This window comes from Hemiscyllium ocellatum, chromosome 28, assembly GCF_020745735.1.
Source record: "Hemiscyllium ocellatum isolate sHemOce1 chromosome 28, sHemOce1.pat.X.cur, whole genome shotgun sequence".
Classification (NCBI taxonomy): domain Eukaryota; kingdom Metazoa; phylum Chordata; class Chondrichthyes; order Orectolobiformes; family Hemiscylliidae; genus Hemiscyllium; species Hemiscyllium ocellatum.
Window position 1 is genome coordinate 34,966,491 of NC_083428.1, and position 21,198 is coordinate 34,987,688.

At 39.8% G+C, this 21,198-nt stretch overlaps 1 protein-coding gene across 1 annotated transcript in view; it reads left to right on the forward strand.

Moving 5' to 3' along the window:
• sema6bb (sema domain, transmembrane domain (TM), and cytoplasmic domain, (semaphorin) 6Bb) overlaps window positions 1-21,198 on the forward strand; it is a 257,488-nt gene that overhangs the window by 160,782 nt on the left and 75,508 nt on the right. The window contains exon 7 of the mRNA XM_060846599.1: window positions 892-1,109. Within this exon, the coding sequence (XP_060702582.1) occupies window positions 892-1,109 (218 nt within the window). The remainder of the gene's footprint in view (window positions 1-891; window positions 1,110-21,198) is intronic.

The window sequence follows — 21,198 nt, forward strand, 5'->3', positions numbered from 1 at the left end:
CACCGTGTTGCAGCTACAGGAATGCAACAGCCCGCTCAGGATGATTTAACTCTCTCGGCAGGTCTGAGCCCAGTGCCACAGGAGCTCAGCCCTTAACTGTCACTTGCAGCTTTGTGAAGTATTGCATCAGGGAACATGTATTGTCAATGATTCACAAGGTGCCTGTCAGAAGATCAACCCCTGTTCTCCACCCCAGGGACTGCATTATCCAAATTCTGTTCTCCATTTTGCAAGAAGCAAAAGCAGAAAGATGTGTCTAATACACAGAGAAGGGAAGCACACCGTTAATAGAAGTTGAATGTGAGACACAGATCAGAAGGCACGTGTGTGTGTGTGGCAGGTCAGGTAGGAGGACATGTGAAGTGACTGTAAAGAGAGGAGAAGAGTTAACCTGCGAAATGTCACAAAATGACTGAGAAATTAGATTTTTAGGTTTAGTGCCTGAAATCATTACACAGTCACCCTCTGAGGCCCTGAATCAAACTATCCTATCATTGACCTTACCCCAGCAAGGTGATCCTCAGTCTATGGTGCATTAGCTGTGCTCAGCCACAGTAATGCTAGGGTTGTACAGTTGGCCTCAGCAGTTCAACTGGGATTGTTGCTCCTGATCACATTTCATTAATACCATCAGCAAAGTGAGGAGAATATCAGAATTGCCTGTGATGTCCACTACAGCAACATAGCCACTGATGCTTCACCATTTAGACTTACGTGTCCAATTGCCACTTGTACTAACTAGCTGAGGGTGGCCAGTAGAATGGGACTATAGCTCAATACGAATAAGTGCCTTCAGGAGATGGAGGGAGAAAATTGGGAAGTTAACAATATCAAAACGTCGCCTGAGACAGAGATGAAAATTTCACCAAAGTTTCTCTTTCTGATATGCAGGTTGTTCTCTCCAGAGTTGCTCGCGTCTGTAAGAATGACATGGGTGGCTCTCAGCGGGTGCTTGAGAAGCAGTGGACATCCTTCCTGAAGGCGCGCTTGAACTGCTCAGTGCCAGGAGACTCCCACTTCTACTTCAACGTCCTCCAGGCCGTGACAGACACCATTCGGATTAATGGGCACACTATTGTGCTGGCCATATTCTCCACTCCCTCCAATAGGTAAATGCATTCTCTACTAATGAAATGCATATTCCACCATTTGAGATTTTTCAAGGAAACAATTTAATAAGCTGTCTAAGTAATACTCATTCCATCTTCATAAAATACATCTTCTTATACATATGAGGTATTGCCCACATTTCATTTAGAATTCAAAGTGTAGTTCTAATTTTGGGAAGATTTTACTGCCTTTGAAGGGCACAGTGAAGGACAATAGAGGTGATTAAGAATATAAAGAATTTCAGTAAAGAGCAAAGTTTTAAAAATTTAGGTATGTTTTCTTGAAACAACAGATTGTGGAGTGATCTAGCCGATTGATTCAAGAATACAGAGGAAAAAGGCAAAATCTGACAGGAGCAAATGTTTCACTTTGGGTTAAAATACATACAGCACATGATACAAATGAGCAAGTTTGAACTATGGAGGGAGGACAAATGTATATACCTGTAGAATAAGTTACAATGGAAGATTATTGAAGCTAATTGGATAAATGGATTTAAATATCAAGAATGTGTTTATAGTTTAAAAAGGGTTTAAGTGATATGCAGAGAAGCAAGTTTGTGGAAAACAGATCAATCAGTCTATTAATAAGCATTTTTGACTTAATAGTCTAACGATGCCGATATAAATGTTGATTATTTATACAACCAAACTGTATTTAAAGATAACATATTGTGATATCCAAAAATTCCTCAGTTTTCAAAATTGAATTAGTGGACCATGTATATTTTGGTGAAGTTTATATCTACAGAGCTGAGGGATGTTAATTTTCGGAAAAGGATTACTGTCTTTTACGGACATTCAGGTGCTGGCTTTAGTGGAGAGTTGGTTGAAGGAGGATGGAGCAAAGTGAACTTAAAGGATCTCTGACTCAGAAACCTGATGCCTGGGCAATTTTAACTCCTGGATCTCCTCTATGTATTTCCAGTCAGCTGTCAGCTAAAAGAGACAGGCTGACATTCAGCAATAGGATTCTGGGTGGGATATCACTGGCTGGGACCAACAAGCTAGCAAATTAATTCAGGCAGGTTCTCACAGGAGCAAGGTACCCAATGCAGTGAGGACCTGAGCCTTTCTTAAGAGACGTGTGTTTAGTCCCAGATCTGCTTCCTGTGGTGTTATTGATTTAGATTTAGATTTAGATTTTATTATCAGGTGTACACAAGTACAGAAATGGAGGAGTATAGTGAGAAATGTATAATGTCACCACACCTGGTGCCATCTTAGGTACAGAAGTACCTTGGTACAAAAATTTCTATACAAAGTAGTGAAAGAAACAAAGTTTAAAAGATTAAGCATTACCTTTATTGAAAAAGTAGAAATTTAAAGAAATAAGGTAATAATTAACATTAATTGATAGAAACTAGAAAAATAAAGGAATACGTTAAATGTTCAACAGTCTTTGATGAGCCCCTTAGCTCACTGTCTGGGAGTCCTCAGCTGCCTGTTCTTGACATCGTCGCCACAGATACCAGGGGACCTCCAACACTGTTCAATCTTCCCACATTGGACCGTGATACCATTGCTGCTGCTCCCTCCCCAGTCTCCTCCTGGTGCCACGGCAACATACCCAGGAAGGAGCCATTCACGCACTGAAATGCCGCCACGCCAGGCTGAGAGACTACACGATACAAATATAACCCTTATTTAAGCAAGGTGTCAGAGAGCAAATGGGGACTATAGAACTGGTAGCCTGACATCAATAGCAGGGAAAATGCTGGAGTCTATTACAAAGGACATAACGATTGGACTCTTAGAAATTAATGGTAGGACTCAACAAGGATATGAAAAGAAATGGATTTATGAAAATAAATTATATTTGACAAACCTGGAGTTGTTTGGAGTTGCACCAAGCAGAAAAGATAAAAGGGAACCAATGGATTTGATGTATTTGGATTTCTAGAAGGGTTTTGATAAGGTCCTACACAGGAGGTTAGTAAGTAATATTAGAGCAGATGGCATTGGGCTACAATACTTGCATGGATTGGGAATTTGTCAATGGATCGATAACCGAGTCCGAGTAAATGTGTCAGACTGAGGTTAGCAAGTTGGGGGACTGGTACGAAACTGTAAGGATCGGTGCTTTGACCATTGATACACTCAACCAATGATTGAGATATGTTACCAATTCTAATATTAATTTTGCTGAAGACAGAAAGTGGGAATGTGAGTTCTGAGGAGAATGCAAAGAGGCTTCAAGGCTGAGTGAGTGAGAAAGAACATAGCCAATGGAGCGTATTGTGGAAAAATATAATGTAATCTACCTTGATAGAAAAAAATACAAATTTCAGATCTTAAATAGTGAGAAATTGAGAAGTATTGATATCCAATCTGATTTAATTTGATTTGATTAGATTTGAGTTATTGTAGTCACAGGTCCCGAGATACATAGATTTGGATTTGGATGTCCTTATTCTAAGTCACTGAAAGATAACATGCAGGTGCGGTGACAGTTCAATGCTTTATCGACCTTTACTGCAATAGGCTATGAATACAAGAGTGAAAAAAGTCGTGCTGCAATTATATGGAGCCTTGGTGAGATATCTCCTGGAGTATTGTGTACAGTTTTATTCCCCTTATGTCAGGTTCACCAGATAGCTCACTGGAAAGATGGGACTTTCCTCAGGAAAATTTGAAGGTAGGGCCTTTCATTCACTAATGTCTGGAAGAGTCAGAGATGGTCTGAGTGAAGCATGGGCTTGGCAGTGTATGTACAGATATTTCCTGGGGGTGGGGGATGGGGTGGGTTGGGTATTGGACAGAAACTGTCTAGAAACCGAGGACACAGTCTTGGGATAAGGAAAGGACAATTTAGAACTGTGATGAGGAGGAATTTCTGGACTCAAGCTGAGATAATTCTTTGAAATCATCTAGCAGGAAGGGTTGTGGGGGTTCAGTCATTGACCATGTTGAAGATGGAGATCAATGGATGTCTAGACATTAAGGTAACATGGAGTAGTGCAGGGCAGTGACATTGAGGCAGAAATTCCAATGAGATCTGGGTGAACGGTGAAGCAGGCTCAAGAGGACAAATGGCTCACTCCTACTTCCAATCATTCCAATCATTCAGGTTTCACTTAATGGGAAAAACATTGGTTTCCTCCCAGAAAGCCATAGATTAAAGAATGAAGAGGCCTGATGACTAATCGAATTCTCCATCTGCAGATTTAAAGGAGGGCTCCACCACTTCAGTTAGTTCTACATGCCCACTGCTTAAAATGGAAGAGTGTGGAATCTGCACAGGGCACTGGTGAAGAAGTTACCCTACTGGGAAGTGAGGTTAAAACCTTCACCCCCACCCCCATCATTTTCAGTATGGAGCTCTCTCTCATTAGAAATAGTGAGAGCACATACAGTGTCCAAACCCTTAGCAATAAAATTCATCCCCTTTCCCAGAGCTCTGTGACGTCTCCCATGATAGCCATTCTATGGGACTCCTGATTGAGACTGACATCTACATCCAGCATTTTTCTGTTGGTCCGTGCACAAAAAGCTGAATTGAGATGTCTGTCAAATGTATTTTGTGTGGATAGTGAATATAGGATTTTCACATTAATCCCATGCAGGAGTGGGTTGACCTGCGGAAAGTGATTTAATATCAGACAATTGCTTCAGACAGAAAGTGACTATCTGTTAAGAGAGGATACACCCACTTTTTCTTCACTTTTAAAGGCATCACCATCATGGAATCCACTTCTAGCAATATCGCGCAGGTTAACATTGATGAGAAACTTAACTAGATCAGCCATAAGGACTGAAAGGGCAGGTTCAGGCTTGGGTAATCTGCTCAGTTAGAACTCACCTGGCCACAAGGCATAAGTCAGGGGTGAGATAGAATATTCTCCACTTGCTTCAGTGGCTATAACTACAACTACACTCACGAAGCTCTCCATCATCTAGGACAAAGCAGCCAACTTGATTGATACTCTTTCCACATGCCTTCAATATTCACTCACGCCACCATTAGCACACAATGGCAGTAGTATGTAACATCTGCACAATGCACAACAAGAAGGCTCCTACAACAGCACCTACCAAACTTGTAACCCCCTACTATCTAGGACAAGGACACCAAAGCAGAGGAGAACCGTAGGAGACATTGCCCCCTCCCCTCAGCCCTCCCCCAAATCACACAATATCCTGACTTAGAAATAAAGTATCATCATCATTACTGAATCAAATATGCTGGAACTCCACCCTTTAAAGCAAAGGAAGAAGATTGCCTGCACCTAATTGGGGACACCTAGAGATGAATAATAAATGTTGGGCTAGCAACACTGCACATCCCATGAAAGATATGTGATTGGGATTTGAACCTGAATCCCAGCAGTGAAAGGACATAAGAACAGAAGATCACAAGAACTAGGAGCAGGAGTACGCCATCTGGCACATTCAACCTGCTCCACCATTCAATAAAACCATAGGCGATCTTTTCATGGACTTAGCTCCACTAACCTGCCCGCTCACCATAACCCTTAATTCCTTTAGTGTTCAAAAATCTTAGCCTTAAAAACATTGAGTGATCTAGCCTTAATTCCTCCACTAGGCAGGGAATTCCACAGATTCACAACCCTTTGGGTGAAGAAGTTCCTCATCAACTCAGTCCTAAGTCTCCTGTCCCTTATTTTGAAGCTATGCCGGCCAGTTCTAGTTTTATCCACCAGTGGACACAGCCTCCATGCTTCTATCTTTTCTATTCCCTTTTATAATTTTAAATGTTTCTATATGATTACCCTTCATTTTTCTAAATTCCAGTGAGTATAGTCGAAGTTTACTCAGTTTCTTCTCATAAGCCAATCCTCTCAATTCTGGAATCAACCTAGTGAACCTCCTCTGCATCCCTTCCAGTGCCAGTACATCCTTTCTCAAGTAAGGAGACCAAAGAAAAGTTTACATTTAACTCACTATGTAACCAGTTCTTCCGTTCCGTTGCATTTTGTACTGTATGTTGTACCTATTCTGGCAGCTAAACCTACTACAGTGGTAAGGCTGTTACTTTGGACTGTGTATTTTGTTTGAGTTTGTGTGGTGTTGGCTACTGAGTCTGTCAACGTCAAGTAAATGAGATTAAGCCACTGTTTAAAATCTGATGCTCATTCCTATAAGCAAAGCAATTTTCAAAATTGGTTTGTGCAAAAATACAGCATCTCTGGGTTGAATCAATGACTGTCAAGAATGAATATGTTGTACAGCCGAAACTAAATGGGCTGAATCAGAGAAATAATGACTGTAAAATGACTGCTGTGGTGTGCACATTGTTCCCCAGTCATTCATATGTCCAAACAAGTCTTTATTTCTGCAGCAGTCCATTTTGGTAATGGATTTGAAAATGGGAATAAATAACATGTTTAAATCCACAGTGAATACAGGGTCGGTATCTTTGATTTTGCAGACAGCTTTGTGTAATCCAGCCTTTTATCGAAGTGCATAATATGGAAACCTGGAGCTTTGCAACATAGAAAGTAGTATTCCACAAAGATTGATTCAGAGACCACTTGTTCCTAATTTATGATAATGATTTATATTAATACATGTTTAGATATTAAAGGCATCAAACAGTATGGAGAGAAAGTGGGAATATGGCATATGGTGAAGAGGGCTTCAAGGGCCAAGTGCTCAAGTTTGCATGTTTCTGTCAGACAATAAAACATATGAGCAAAAGTAGCCTTTCGGCCCATCTAGTCTGTTCCACCACAAATGAGACTGTGGCTGATCTGATAATTCTGAATCCACTTTCCTGCCTTTTCCTCATAACCTTTAATTTCCATACAAATTAAAAATCTGTCTCAGTCTTGAATATATTTAAATGACCCAACCTCAATAGCCTTCTATGGAGGAAAATCTACAAATTCATTACCCTCAGAGAGAAGAAATTCCTCCTCGTCTCTCATAAATGTGCAACTCCTTATTCTGAGATTAGGCCCTCTGGCCCTAAACACTCCCACATGCGGAAATAACCTTTCCACACCACCTTGTCAAGGCCTCCAAGAATCTTATATGTTTTAATTAGATCTCTTCTCATTCTTCCATATTCCAACAAATATAGGCCTCAATCTACTCAACTTCTCTTCATCAGACAGTCCTTCCATGCATGTATCAGCCTAGTCAACCTTCTCTGGATTGCTTCCAATGACAATATACCTTTCCTTAGATAAAGGGCCCAAACAATTTTTTTAATTCATGGGATGTAAGCATCAGCAATCAGGCCAATATTGATTACTAATTCCTAATTGCTCAGAGGGCTATTAAGGGTCAACCACATTATTGTTGGTCTGGGGTCTCATGTAGGACAGTAGCTCTTTTCTGAAAGGACATTTATGAACCTGATGGATTTTTCCTGATAATTGCCAATGATTTCATGGGCTTCATTAGCCTCTTAATTCCAGATTGTTATTGAAGTCAAATTCTGCTGTTGTGGGATTCAAACCCAAATCCCCAGAACATTATCTAGATCTCTGGATTAATAGTTTAGTTATAGTAACATGAATCCATCTCTGCCCTGTACTGTTCCCTATATTCCAGCTATGATCTGACTTGTGCCTTGTATATTTTTAACAAAACCACCATACTTTTTTACTACATATCCTTTGAAATAAAGGCCAACATTCCAGTTGCCTTCTTTCATTACCTGCTAAACTTGGGCGCTAGCTTTTTTTGATTGATAGTCAAGAACTCTCAAATCCCTCTAGCTTTCTGCAGTCTTTAAGTAATATTCAGCTGTATGTTTCAATGATTTGAACTCAGTAACAAGTAACCCAGTGCCAAAATCTGCAAATAATAGCAAATATTGGGGAGCAGGTCAAAATGTAGAAACAGAAGGTAGATGTTTTTTATAATAGATCCATAGGATGCTGATGTCAGCATCAAGGAAATCATTTTTGCCCGAATGTAATTAGTCTGGAGAAAGTTATGGTGAGCTGGTTCCTTAAGCCACGGCAGCTCTTGGGGATGAAGGATACCCACACTGCCATTAGAAAAGGAGTTTCACGAGTCTGTTCCAGCAACAGTGACAAATAGATATAATTCCAGGTAAAAATAGTTTGTGACTTGGAAAGGAATTTGCAGGTGACAGTGTTCCCATTCATCTGCTATCTTTGCCTTTCTAGGTGGTAGAGTGAGAGGATTTGGACAGTTTTGTTAAAGGAGGCTTGGTGAGTTACTGCAGTGCATCTTGTGGATGTGATAAAGTGCCGACACTGTGCGTCGTGGTGAAGGGAGTGAAAATTGAAGGTGTCGGATTGAGTTTCAGTCAGCTGGGCTTCTTTGTCCAGGGTGTAATTCCAACTGTCCTTCTTGATTGAACAGGGAGCTCAGAAAGGGGATTGTAATGCCATGCTGTAGTTAAAAGGCCGCAGAATTTCTGGTAAAGAGCCCAACCGATTCCTGAACCATGTCCACACCATTTCAGCAGCCACTAAATCTTTCTGGGACAATTGAAAATTAGAGGTCATATATATAAAGCAATTACTTAATAAATGCAGTGGAGTAACAAAGAGAAATGTCTTTGCTCAGCGTGTTGTTAGGATATGGAATTTGCTAGCACAAGAAGTGGCTGAGGCCAGTGGCTTTGATTCTTTTGAAAGGAAATAGACAAATACATGTGATGGAATGAAAAAGGTGTACTGATAGGCTGACACAAGACTGGAGTGAGAGGAGGCAATGAGAAGCATGAATACTAGCACAAGCCCTTTGGGCCAAATGGCCAGTTTCTGCATTGTCATGCTGTGTAATTAATAGTAGAATAAAGGGTTAAGAACACTCATTGTTTGAGAGCCTCCAAATTCTGTTCTTCTTCACAGCCATCTGAATTGCAAAATAAATATTGTCCCTAGAGTGGAATATATCGATAATTTCTTTTCTACTTAGTCTTCTAAACAGTCTTGCTTCTATTCTGAAATATGGCAACAAAAGTTAACAAAGCTAAAGAACTAGTTATAGCTACTAATAAATGACATGTACAAAGTTAATTGAGAATGAACCCACACTCACTAATATTTTGTTAGCCACTGAGCCACCTGAAAGGAATGTTATAAACTCATAAAAAGGAAAGTGCCTTTGTAACACTCCTATCTTCACTTCAGAATGGTCTATCTTCGCCTCATTCCTCTGGTCTTTCCCTATATTTCGAATATTTTTCCTTCAATTTTTTTTAATCTAACTATTTCTCAACTATTACGGTTCGCATGATTTCAGTACTCATATATAATGTATTCTGTAAAATCATCTAATTTTGTATTAACAAAGCTTCTCAAACCCTGCCTATCCCAACCACAGTTGTATTGGTTTCTTGATAAAAGGGCTTTTGGCACCCTTCAAGAATTAGTGCCAAAGTCAGCCTATGTCAAATTCACTTTGTTGATAGTTCCATCACCCCTGACTCAAAATGTAGGTACCTTCCTAAACTATTATATGTCTGCATGTTAGGTGCAGACTAAAGACCTTCCAGTACTACTTGTGTAGAAGAATGTTCTTGATTTCTTTTGTCTCTTTTTCACTGTGTTTTGTTTTATATCTCTATATATCCAAAAGTGCCCTTACACACAACTGAGTGTTTGTTTCTATCATCAAATCACCTGTGGTATTCTTTCACCTCTTACCTACCATCAGTAAATTGGCCTTGTTTTCCAGTTGAATAATTTATTTGCAGATCCCATTAAGCGCAGCGTAATGGTACTAAAGGTGAGAGCGAGACAGAGAGAGGGAGAAGGGGCTATGTCAAAATGGAGTTGGAAAAGCAGATAAAACACTGCCACGCTAGCGCTCATTTCTCTCCAAAGTCTTCACTGGTTTAAAGCTGGTAGGGTAATAGACTTCAGCACTCATTGATCTTTCTCTGGTTAAAGCCTCTGTTTCTGCCTCACAATTTAAAATCCGAATAAATCTTTTGACTGTACTGCAAATCTCACACTTTCTCTGCCATCTCATATTATCCAGTCCTTTGGGACTCAGCTGTTAAGTTTCCGTAACTTGGGATCTATTAGCATTTTTACATTTATGAGTCGAAAATTATATGTTATTTTAAAAGTTCACACTTGCCGGTTGAAAGCAAAGCCTTTATTTGGTGCTTATAGAAAAATATTCCAAAGGTTAAATTAAATCCTTGATGTAAATTGTCCACATTATTGTATTTATTGAAAACAATTTAACATTATACTTTAGTAAGGTTCAACAAGCTCTACTTGTAATAGTATTTAGTTTTAACTAACATGATCTGATGATATATCTTCAAGTGGAATAGAGGATCACAGAGGAACACTTTATGGTGGAAGTGGTCCTCCAAACTCAAATATATTTTCTAAATATTGCTGGGTGTTTTTCGACATGACAAATTATTTGGCCAATGAATCTCTTTTGGGTCTTTTTAAACCATTGTGATGACCTCGCTGGCTGGCATAAGCTGCCAGTGCACCTGATGGAGTCTGTTCATTTTAATGAGGGCTGGCAAAGCCTAAAAAACAATGCTAACATCTCCATCTCTGCAGAGAGAGAAAAAAATAAATTGCTAATTTTTCTGCCTTTCTTCTCTTTCAACCAATTGCCATCAAACTCCAGTCATGCCCAGAAGTTGAATCAGTCAGTAATAAAAACAGAAAGAAAAGCAGAAATTGCTAAAGAAACTCAACAGGTCTGGCAGCATCTCTGGAGGGAAAGCAGAGTTAACATTTCAGGTCCAGTGCTCCTTCTTCAGAACATTCTGAAAAAGGGTCACTGGACTCTTATTAAGACATAATGTTAATTGTTTTCAATAAATACAATATTGTGGACAATAAGGATTTAATTTCAGAATGTTCTCAGTCAGGGTCACTGGACCCGAAACATTACCTCTGTTTCTCACTGCACAGATGCTACCATACTTTCTGTATTTCTCCAGCAATTCCTGTTTTTTTTTAAATTTCTAGCTTCCCCAGTTTTTGTTTTATTTTGTTCATCAAAACCAAAAGCACTGGAGAAGCTCAGCAAGTCTGGAAAAATTTGTTGATAGAGAAAACAGAATTAACATTTTGAGATCAATATGGCTTAGCTTCTGAACCATATCAAACCCAAGATATTAACTCTGTTACTCTCCCCCGAAGATGCTGCTAAAACTGCTGGTTTTTCAGTATTTTTTATTTCTGATAACATCATCCGCAGTATCCTGCTTGTAGTATGTTCTATCAGTCACTACCTCAGGAAACTTTCTGTGGCTACATTTTGCATCAGTTGGTGTACCTACTTGATTGATCCTGTTCAGGAATCCTCATTCCTGACAAAGGGCTTTTGTCCGAAACGTCGATTTTCCTGTTTCTCGGATGCTGCCTGACCTGCTGTGCTTTTCCAGCACCACACTAACCTTGATCCTGTTCAAAGCCCTGGCAGTAATTCCAAATGGCTTAATAAATGCGCTTTGGGGTTAGTTTTGTGATTGTAATTTTATGTCAGACTGGCTGAAATATTGAAGGTTCAATGTTGGCTCAGCTACCTGATCTTAATCAACACATGATTTAGGGCACTACAATTACTTTCACCGCTCCTGGAGTTAGAAAAGAGAAAAATCAACTGGGGTTTCTACTTTCTGCTGTCAGTGTGGGAAGTGTGCACACATGAACAGCAGGCAAGAACATTTCCAGTCTGCTCTACAATGGCACCCCTATCGTGCTGCTAATTTGTAAGTTGGTAATGAACAATGGCCACTAGGACAAGATATTAGAGAGTATTAGTTGCCTGAGAAAACAAAACCATATCAAGACTCAAGGTCTTCCCAAGAACAGATGAGAACTAGAAGAAACAGTGCTGGTTTTCGCTAATGTGTCTTGAAATACAATTTGATAGCCAGGACAGGCTTGTTGAGCACAAATCTTCAAGGAATTTGACTACATGTGAATGACATTAATTTGGGTTTTCATAAAATGTCTTTGTTTAGAGCAAGGTAGAAGAACAGTTTTGGTTTCTTGCCCATTATATGGAGCAGATCTTCAGAGGTCTGTAGAGCTTGATGTTGGGCAGTAACTTGCTCACACTTGCTTACTTAGTCTTCATGATTATAGTGATGTTTGGCTATACAAATCCAACAAATTGTTCAAGATTCAAATATTGTGACTTAAATATTATATGCTGGGAGTAGCGGATGTAACAACATGGAAAATATATAGCCAAAGGGTAAGAGAGATTTGGAATAAATTAACAGGGATTGTTCATAAAACAATAGCATAAAGCTACATGGAGACACCTCAGGAAATTGTTCTGTTAACAAAGAAGACAGAGATTGTCTGTTTTCCTCTATGTTACTTGTCAATTAAATCATGGCTTTGAACCAGGCAATTTCTGAGATCCTTGTCCGCAGTTTTAGAGAGCAGTGTGTTTGAAGGATTTGGTGAGAAGGCAGGTTTGTGCAATTGAGAAAATGAAATAAAGGATGAGTTCATTGTGGGTCATGACTTTGTCTTGTCTCAGCACATCACGCCAAATCATATTAGCCCACTCTTCACATTCCATTGGTAATACGTCTGACCCTGTTTGCATCACCTACAGAAAGTTGGCACTATACCTTCAGGTTTCTATCGTCAAACTGCAAACTATTGTCTATGATTTTCTTTTTATATATATATATGTAATATATGTTTAAAATGATTTATCCTCCAATGTTGGACCTGAGGGAAGCAAGAAAAGTTTTTTTTTAAATGATTTCAAATGCCTTGCATCTTTTCACTTTGTTATGTCATGTATTTTTCATAAATATTATGATGTGGTCTCCCCCAACGTAAAATACTAAGCTTGTGGTTCACCGTACGCTTGAAAATTTACCTTAGCCTTTGACCCAGGCAGAATTGTTGCTTCGGAGGTTGGGTCAGGAACCCACTATGAGGGTCAGATGGGGATTATGACACCAGAGTTTGTGATAATGATTTATCTGCAGTGATTTTCTTTTCCCTGTATTAGCCAAATTAATAGCCAATGGAGAGGATTGCTGCCGGGTGGTTGCTGTTGGTTCTCCTCTTCTGAAGGATAAGGGGAGAGAGGGAGAAATCAGTATAACGCCAGTCATAACTTCGAACATTCTTAAACTTCGAATATCCTCAATAACCTCAATGTGAGGAGAAAGTGCCATGTGAATGGAGAGGGCCTCAAAGTTCAGCCGAAGTGCTGGCCCTCCCCTCCGATCTGCTGTTTGTCAGGGAGAAAGCATCCTGGTAGATAGCTTGAATACCTCAAAGGTTGGTTAGAAAATTCCAACAAGCATCAGACAATATGCTCTTAATAGGCCATTAATTCTCCATAATTATCTTGACGACACTTAGAGATAGTGACCCCTCTGATCAACATTCCCTCTAAGCTGCGCTGTCACACCAACATGCAGCCACTCTGACATTCCATGCACAGCAATCTGTCACAGAACGCAGCATTGACCTCTGGTTCAAGATGTCGCTGTTGTGCACCGACCTCAGAGATCCGTACGGTACAGAAAAGAAATTAGAAGGTACACTGCTTCCATTCCCAGTCTTATTTTCAACCACTCCAAGGACATGCCCTTGGGCCTTGTAAACTGAAATGCTGACCCAGCCACCTTCATGAAATCTTGCCCATGTCTTTGGGATTCTCTTCACAACACAGCTGTGGGTTAGACCAACATCATTTTGTGAATTCCTTCACTATCTAGTGAGAGAACAAGAATTCAATGCTTTCAGAAGCATGGGTATCCTAGCAACCATGGAGAAAAATAAAAGGCGTCTGTTAAATTTTCATTAATTTCCTTGACCTTTAGTGAAGGTGGTGTCTTGTGCTAGTTTCAGCCTGATGGGAGAGAGCTCAGCCTGTAATGTCTTCATGTGTTAGTCTTGACAGTGAGCATTCATAGAGTTCCCAGCATCTGCAGTCCTCATAGAATACTGAACTACGAAGTCAGACACAGCCTCACCTTATCAACCAGCTTCCATGCACATTCACTCCCAAGAAAGGTTAGTTCACTGGTCTGTGAGAACCCTGACATCAATCAAAATAGATTGTGAATCAAATTTAATACCTAAATGTAGTATAACTTGTAATAAAATCTTCCCAATTGCAGCCAATGCAGAACACATTGGTATTGGAGTAATTCTGAGGGCCACATACAGTCATAGAGTCATAAATATGTACAGCATGGAAACAGACCCTTCGGTCCAACCCGTCCATGCGAACCAGATATCCCAACCCAATCTAGTCTCACCTGCCAGCACCCGGCCCATATCCCTCCAAACCCTTCTTACTCATAATACCCATCCCAATGCCTCTTAAATGTTGCAATTGTCCCAGCCTCCACCACTTCCTCTGGCAGCTCATTCCATATCCGTTACACCCTCTGCATGAAAACATTGCCCCTTAGGGCTCTTTTATATCTTTCCCCTCTCACCCCTAACCAATGCCCTCTAATTCTGGACTCCCCCACCCCAGGGAAAAGACTTTGCCTATTTACCCCATCCATGCCCCTCATAATTCTCAAGTGGTGCTGGGAGATGTTGCAACTGGCCTGTGAAATGATTGACTCAGAGGTTAGAAAACTGGCCAAACTCTTAGTCTCTCTTTTTAATTCATTCACAGGATGACAGCGTCACTAGCTAGGCCAGCATTCATTGCTCATCCCTAATTACCCAAGGTCAGTTAAGAGCAAACCACATTGTTGAGGGTCTGGAATCACATGTAGGCCAGACCAGGATGACAGTTTCTTTCTCCAAAGGACATTAGTGCACCAGATGCTTTTTACTGACAACCAACAATGGGTTCATGGTCATCTTTAGAATCTTACTTTCAGACTGTTTTTAACTGAATTCAAATTTGTGCTGTAGCAGGATTTGAACCTGCAAATCAAGAAACCTGGGTTCTTATGATCAGCTGTGATAGCTTTCATGAGAAAATGCGCAAAGGTGGACCATATGCTTAAATAAACCAAAGATTTGCAAATGCTGGAGATCTGAAACAAAACCAGAGTGCTGGAGAAACTCAGCAGATGTGACAGCTTCTGTGGAGAAATACACAGTGTTAACATATTGAATTCATTGACCCTTCATCACATTTGGACCATATACCCGCTGGTCTCTTACCTTCAGCTAAGTGCACAAGTAAAATCTCTGTTTCAACGCGGCCCCTAAACAAGATACTGTCGAAGTTGGGAAAGGGAGTTTCTTCTTATAGTATCGTCTTCTTCTGGAAAATTATCTGCCTTCCCTGAATTGTTCCCCGCCTTGTGCCACAGCTGTGAAATATATGAATTTCTTTATGCTCTAGTGGACAAATTGGGCAATGGATAATTTTTGGTGCTTAGCCTCTGCTGAAGCCAGGGTTTAACCCAGTACTGTTTAAGAAAATATATTGATTCATTGGGGTCAGTTCAGAGAATATTCACACAATGATCCCAGATATGACTGTTTTACGAGCACATTGGAATTTAGAAGACTGAAAGATGATGTATATAGGATTCTTAAGGGGCTTGACAGGGTAAATGCTGAAAGGATATTTCCCATCGGGGAGAATCTAAGACCAGAGGACATAGTCTCAGAATCTGAGACTGAGATGAGGAGGAATTTCTTTCTCATTGGATTGTGAGTCTTTGGAACTTCTTGCCACAGAGAGTTGTGGGCCAGAATCCTTGTTTGTATTTAATTTTGAGATAAGTAGTTTCTTGGTACATAGATTCTTGGTAGGGTTATGGAGAAAGGACAGTAAAGTGGACATGAGGATCTGCCATGAATGGTAAATCAGGTTCAATGAGCTGAATGGCCTCTTGTTCCTATTTCTTATGGGGTTCTTTCATTTGTATAGTTTGGATCTTGAGAAATTGATGTGTCCAATATACCATTCTTTAACTGATAATTCCCCCGACTATCTCATGGAAGTGTGGAAAGACTCCTTAATCTTACAGCAGCAATTTTCACTTGAATTGCATTCTGTCATACACAGAGGGAGAATGAACGTAAAATTAAATTCTGAATGCTGTTCCCCCTTAAGCTGGAAATAGTGAGTATTGTTTGATTTAATTCTTTCCCTTTTTTTCTTCTCATCCCTTACTCAGATAGGCCCAAATTGTGTTTCCCAAACCTTAGATTTTGGACTCCAACTCTTGAAATAAACCCACAGCAAAAATTTTAAGTTGAAATCAACAATAGTCTTTATTACCAAAACATAGAGAATTATTTCATTGCTCTATCTCTACATTCAAACATTCAGGAAATTAAGCAAGACAGGATAAGAGCCAGGATACATTACAAATTACAAGTTTAGTAAATCCAGGGGTATTTTAAAATCAGTTGTGAATTACAAGTTCCGAAAAGTCACTGTCCAATGTTAATTTCTTCAGTGAGTTGAACCCAGTAGACTTTCCTTCCAGCAGGTGAAGCGAAGACTCCCTTCCAGCCAGAAACATGGAGTCAGAGATGGAGAGTACAAGTCAGGCTGTTAACCCAACCTAGAGTCCGGCTTTCCCACTCGAGGTCAAACAGCAACTGACTTTGAATCCCAGAATTGTGCATTTAAACTATTTAACCAGCTCCAATTTTCAGTCATATGCCAAATACAGGCATTTCAGGTGCTAAAGACTCATCTCAGTGGACTAATTTGAAATTTGCTAAACTAACAGTGTAGCATCACCTCCCCATTAGAATTTCTATTGTAAGATGATGAAGTAAGTATTATTGCATTATACCATAAAAAGTCTTGGGAGATTTCCTTTCTCTCAAGCTGGCTGGAAGCAGATGGCTTGTCTTCAGGTGTTTGTGTTAACCTTAGCTGGATATTTACACAATGCAGGGGGTTCAGAAGTTTATAGAAATATGATTATGTGATCAACTTTGATTATTTTAACTATCCAGCAAGATTGTCCATTTTTAAAAGAAACAGAACTTAAACACAAAAATAAAGAAGAGAATATAGTATTTTTTGGGATTTCTCTTCATGCCAGCAGTGCACTCTTGATGGATAAAATATCTCAAAAGGCTTCACTGAAGCATAACCTAAAGGGAAACAAATCAAACAAGCGGACATTAGGCACATGAGCAAAAGGTTAGTCAAAGAGGTTCATTTTCAGTAGGATCTTTATGGAAGAGAGGAAGATAGAAAGTTGATGACGAGCTTGAAAAAATTATGTATCTTACAGAAAAGGAACAACTCATTCTGCCCAAAGTTGCTGCTTACCCCCTACACAAACAATAGTCCTGATTCCAAGTTCCCACCTTGTCCCCACTTTGCTTTTATCAATAACCATCAAACCAATTCTTCAAAGTTGACTTAATGTCTGCTTCTGTTATTATGCATTACACAGTTTTATGACTCTCAAAGCAAAAAAATTTTTAAATATCCGAACCTATATCAAGAAGAGCAAAAAAGCCCTTTCCAGTGTTCATCAGCGGATAGCACTCTTGCTTCTGAGATTCTCATCTCAAACCAGGGTTTGAACATAAACATCAAGGCTGGCAATCTAGTGTAGTCCTAAGTGAGTGTAGCACTCTCCACAAGACTGAGGGAGTATGCGTCGTCAAAGGTCTTCTTCAATGAGATGTTAATCCATTCTCTGTAAGCCACTAGTTCCATACAGACCACGCCCAAACTGACTCCTGATGGTAGAAGTTGCTGGGTTCCCAAATCATATGTGGATATCAAAGATCATTTACCACTGCTTGGGAAGAGCTTTTCTGGTCTTCTTCAAATATCCTGGCTAATTTTTATTCCTAAATCAGCACCACACAAAAAAAGTCATTCTGGATTTCCTGTTTGTGGGATTTGCTCTGTATAAATTGGTTCCTCTGTTTTCCTATGTTGTGACTACATTTCAAAAAGTACTTTGTAGACTTAAGAGCACTTTGAGGCAATCAGTAATTGTGAAAAGTATAAATGCAATTCATTCTTTTCTCCTTTATTCCTTTCTTGTCTAATATGACCATTAACTGATTCGTTAATTTGCATTTTGGAGGTCCTTGCTTTAATTGGCTGCTGTATTTGCTTAATGGTAAAAGCAGGAAAAGCACTGAGGAGCTTATGATAGATGTAAATGTTAATATGTGAATCAAGTCTTTTTTCTTCTTTCATTTATAGTTGTTAGATGCAGGCTGTGTACTGGAACATACCCTGAGGTCCTTAACCCTGAGACTGTGAAGTGCCAACATATGCTGTAATTCTCCCAGCTGTAGTAATGATGCCAGCGTGCAGATCACTGAGCGTGCACACACAAATTATTTATAAGACTCTGGCTTGAAGAAAGAAGATCTCAGTTATGCAGTTTATACAGTAATACTAGAAATAGATATGCATGTCAGCACGGACCTTGATGTCTAAATATGCCGCTGATCCATGTTATTTTTAATGCTGTGTGTTGTAATTTGCAGTTCAAATCTTGACTACTCCTTTCCACAGTCTGCAGCTCAACATTTTCACACTCCCTGTCAACATGGATTGATAGAATCACTCTGCAGTTACTCCTTGCATTTCTCAATCTGGTCATAGACTTTCCAGCTCAGGTTTTCCCTCCCAAAGTAGATGTAAAGTATCAGAGAATTTCCCAGGATATTTGTTACATGGATGGTGTAGAGAGGCAGATTTGTGCTGGAGTCAAACCTATCACCCCCAGAAACAGGATGTAGAGCAGCCTAGCATGCCCCTTTTATTTGGAAAAGGACTTGGGATTTTTAATAGGTCACATGATTACCATGGCCATGTTTTTACCTGCTTTTAAAAATGAACAACAGAAGCTGTTCAGATTAGAAAGAACCACCATGCAAGATAACATCTAAAGCATAGTGTGAAAAAGCATTGAATCAGCTGTTAATTTCCTAATTCACCAAGGCAAAACAGCTATTCCACGAAAAATTCAAAGGTGGTCATGGGGCTGCTGAGTACCCAGATTGGTTAAATGTTCCTACATTGGTGCTCCAGGTTTGTTCCGGTTGTTTTATTTAATATTACACCCTCCAGGTATCACCTCTCACACTCCCTCAACCCCCACACTCCTTTCCACCCTTTACCATTTAAATTCATGCTGTCCCATGCTCCTCCAATTATCCCCAAATGCCCCTCACAACCTCCATATCAGCCTATGGCCCATGAACTTTTATGGCTGCAATGGCAACTACATCCTAACTCTTGCCAAGAGATTACCTCTGCTCATCCCCATCAATCCTCATAGATCCTCCATCAAATTAGTGCCAAAACCATAAGATTCCCCCTCCTCCCACACCAAATATCCTTTGCCCCAAAATCCTGCATGCCACCTCATTAAGTACCCTTCATGGGTGGACCTTAAGACTAACATGAAGAGGAAATAAAGTAACTTTACAGAGCATTTGGCAGGAAACATTTCAGTATATTTACACTGGAACAAGTACCTAATCCCTGATAAAATATTTGTACTCGTAACATCAGACCAAAGACAGTTAATTCCTTAATAAGCTTGAGGACCTACCAATCAAGTTGTGGGTTTCCATCCCCTGCCCCACTGTGATAATGATAGGCTTTCAAACAGTCAAGAGGCAATAATATTTTAATCATTACCTTTAAGCAATTGAAATTGCAAGCACTGACTATTTTCAACTTTTTTAGCATTCAAAGCACAGGAGATTTTAAATAACAATAGCTTGAAAGTGGCAAACTTTTTTTCTGTGTTTTATGATTGATCTCCTGAACATACAAATTAAGGACAGAGGTCTCAGCCATTTTGCCTCTCAAGCCTTCTCCTGTATTCAATAAGGTCAGGACAGATTTGTTTGTTTTGAAGTCCATGTTTCTAACTCTCCATGAATAATCTCTTACTTTACAGGAGTCTATCTCTGTCTTGAAACTATTCAATAATTAGAACCAGTTATCCTAACCTAATTTAGTCCCATTTGCCAGCATTTGGACCATATCCATCTGAACCTTTCCTATTATGTACCCGTCCAGATGCCTTTCACATGCTGTCATTGTACTAGCCTCCACCACTTCCTCTGGCAGCTCATTCATACACACACCACCTTCTACATGAAAAAGTTACTCCTTAGGCCTCTTTTATATCTTTCCCCTCTCATCCTAAATGTGTGCCCTCTAGTTCTGGACTCCCCCACCCCAGGGAAAAGACTTTATCTATTGATCCTATCCACGCCCCTTATGGTTTTATGAACCTCTATAAGGTCAACCCCTCAGCCTGCAATGCTCCAGGGAAAACAGTCCCAGCCTATTCAGCCTCACCCTATAGCTCAAACCTTCCAACCCTGGCAACATCCTTGTAAATTACTGGTCCATAGTTCCCTGGCTTTTCCTTACCACCTTTCTTAAATAGTGGCGCTATGTTAGCCAATCTCCAGTCTTTCAGCACCTCACCTGTAATTATTGATGATATAAATATCTCAGCAAGGGGCCCAGCAAATAGTTCCTTAGCTTTCCATAGAGTTCTAGAGTACACAATCCTGGGGATTTATCCACTTTTATGCATTTCAAGACATCCAGCACCACCTCCTCTGTAATATAGACATTCTTCAAGATTTCACCATCTATATACCCACATTCTATATCTTCCATATCCATGTCCACAGTAAACACTGATGCAAAATATTTGTTTAGTATCTCCCCCAGCTCCTGCGGCTCCACACATAGGCTGCCTTGCTGATCTTTGAGGGGCCGTAATATCTCCCCAGTTACCTTTTTTAGAGTCCTATTATAATCGCTAAATAATGGTCAAATCTACTGTGTCCCTAACCATCGGATTGAATAATTTGTTTGGGTTGGTGGTGACCTAGAAAGATTTCAGATCTGATTCCAAATCTGTACTTAAGTCTTCCTTTAAAACTCTCTTTAATATCATCAAATTTGCCTAACTTCTCTTCTTCCCTTGAAATATTTCATCCAATGACTTTCTGTCAATTTCGACACTATTACAATGCACCTGGGGGTGATTTCCTACCTCTTTGATGCTATTTCTTTCTAGAAATTGCCATTGTCTGCAAAGATATAACTTGGGAATGATATCATTTGTTACTGGGTTATGCAAAGAAAAATCAGTCCTATGCTCTATGTTTAATATTGGCCATTGATCCCGCTGCCAAGTGTGATTTTGGTGGTTGTTAAGTGATGACAGCAGTTCAATACTTTCTATATATAAGGACATTGTTGTTCATGTCTG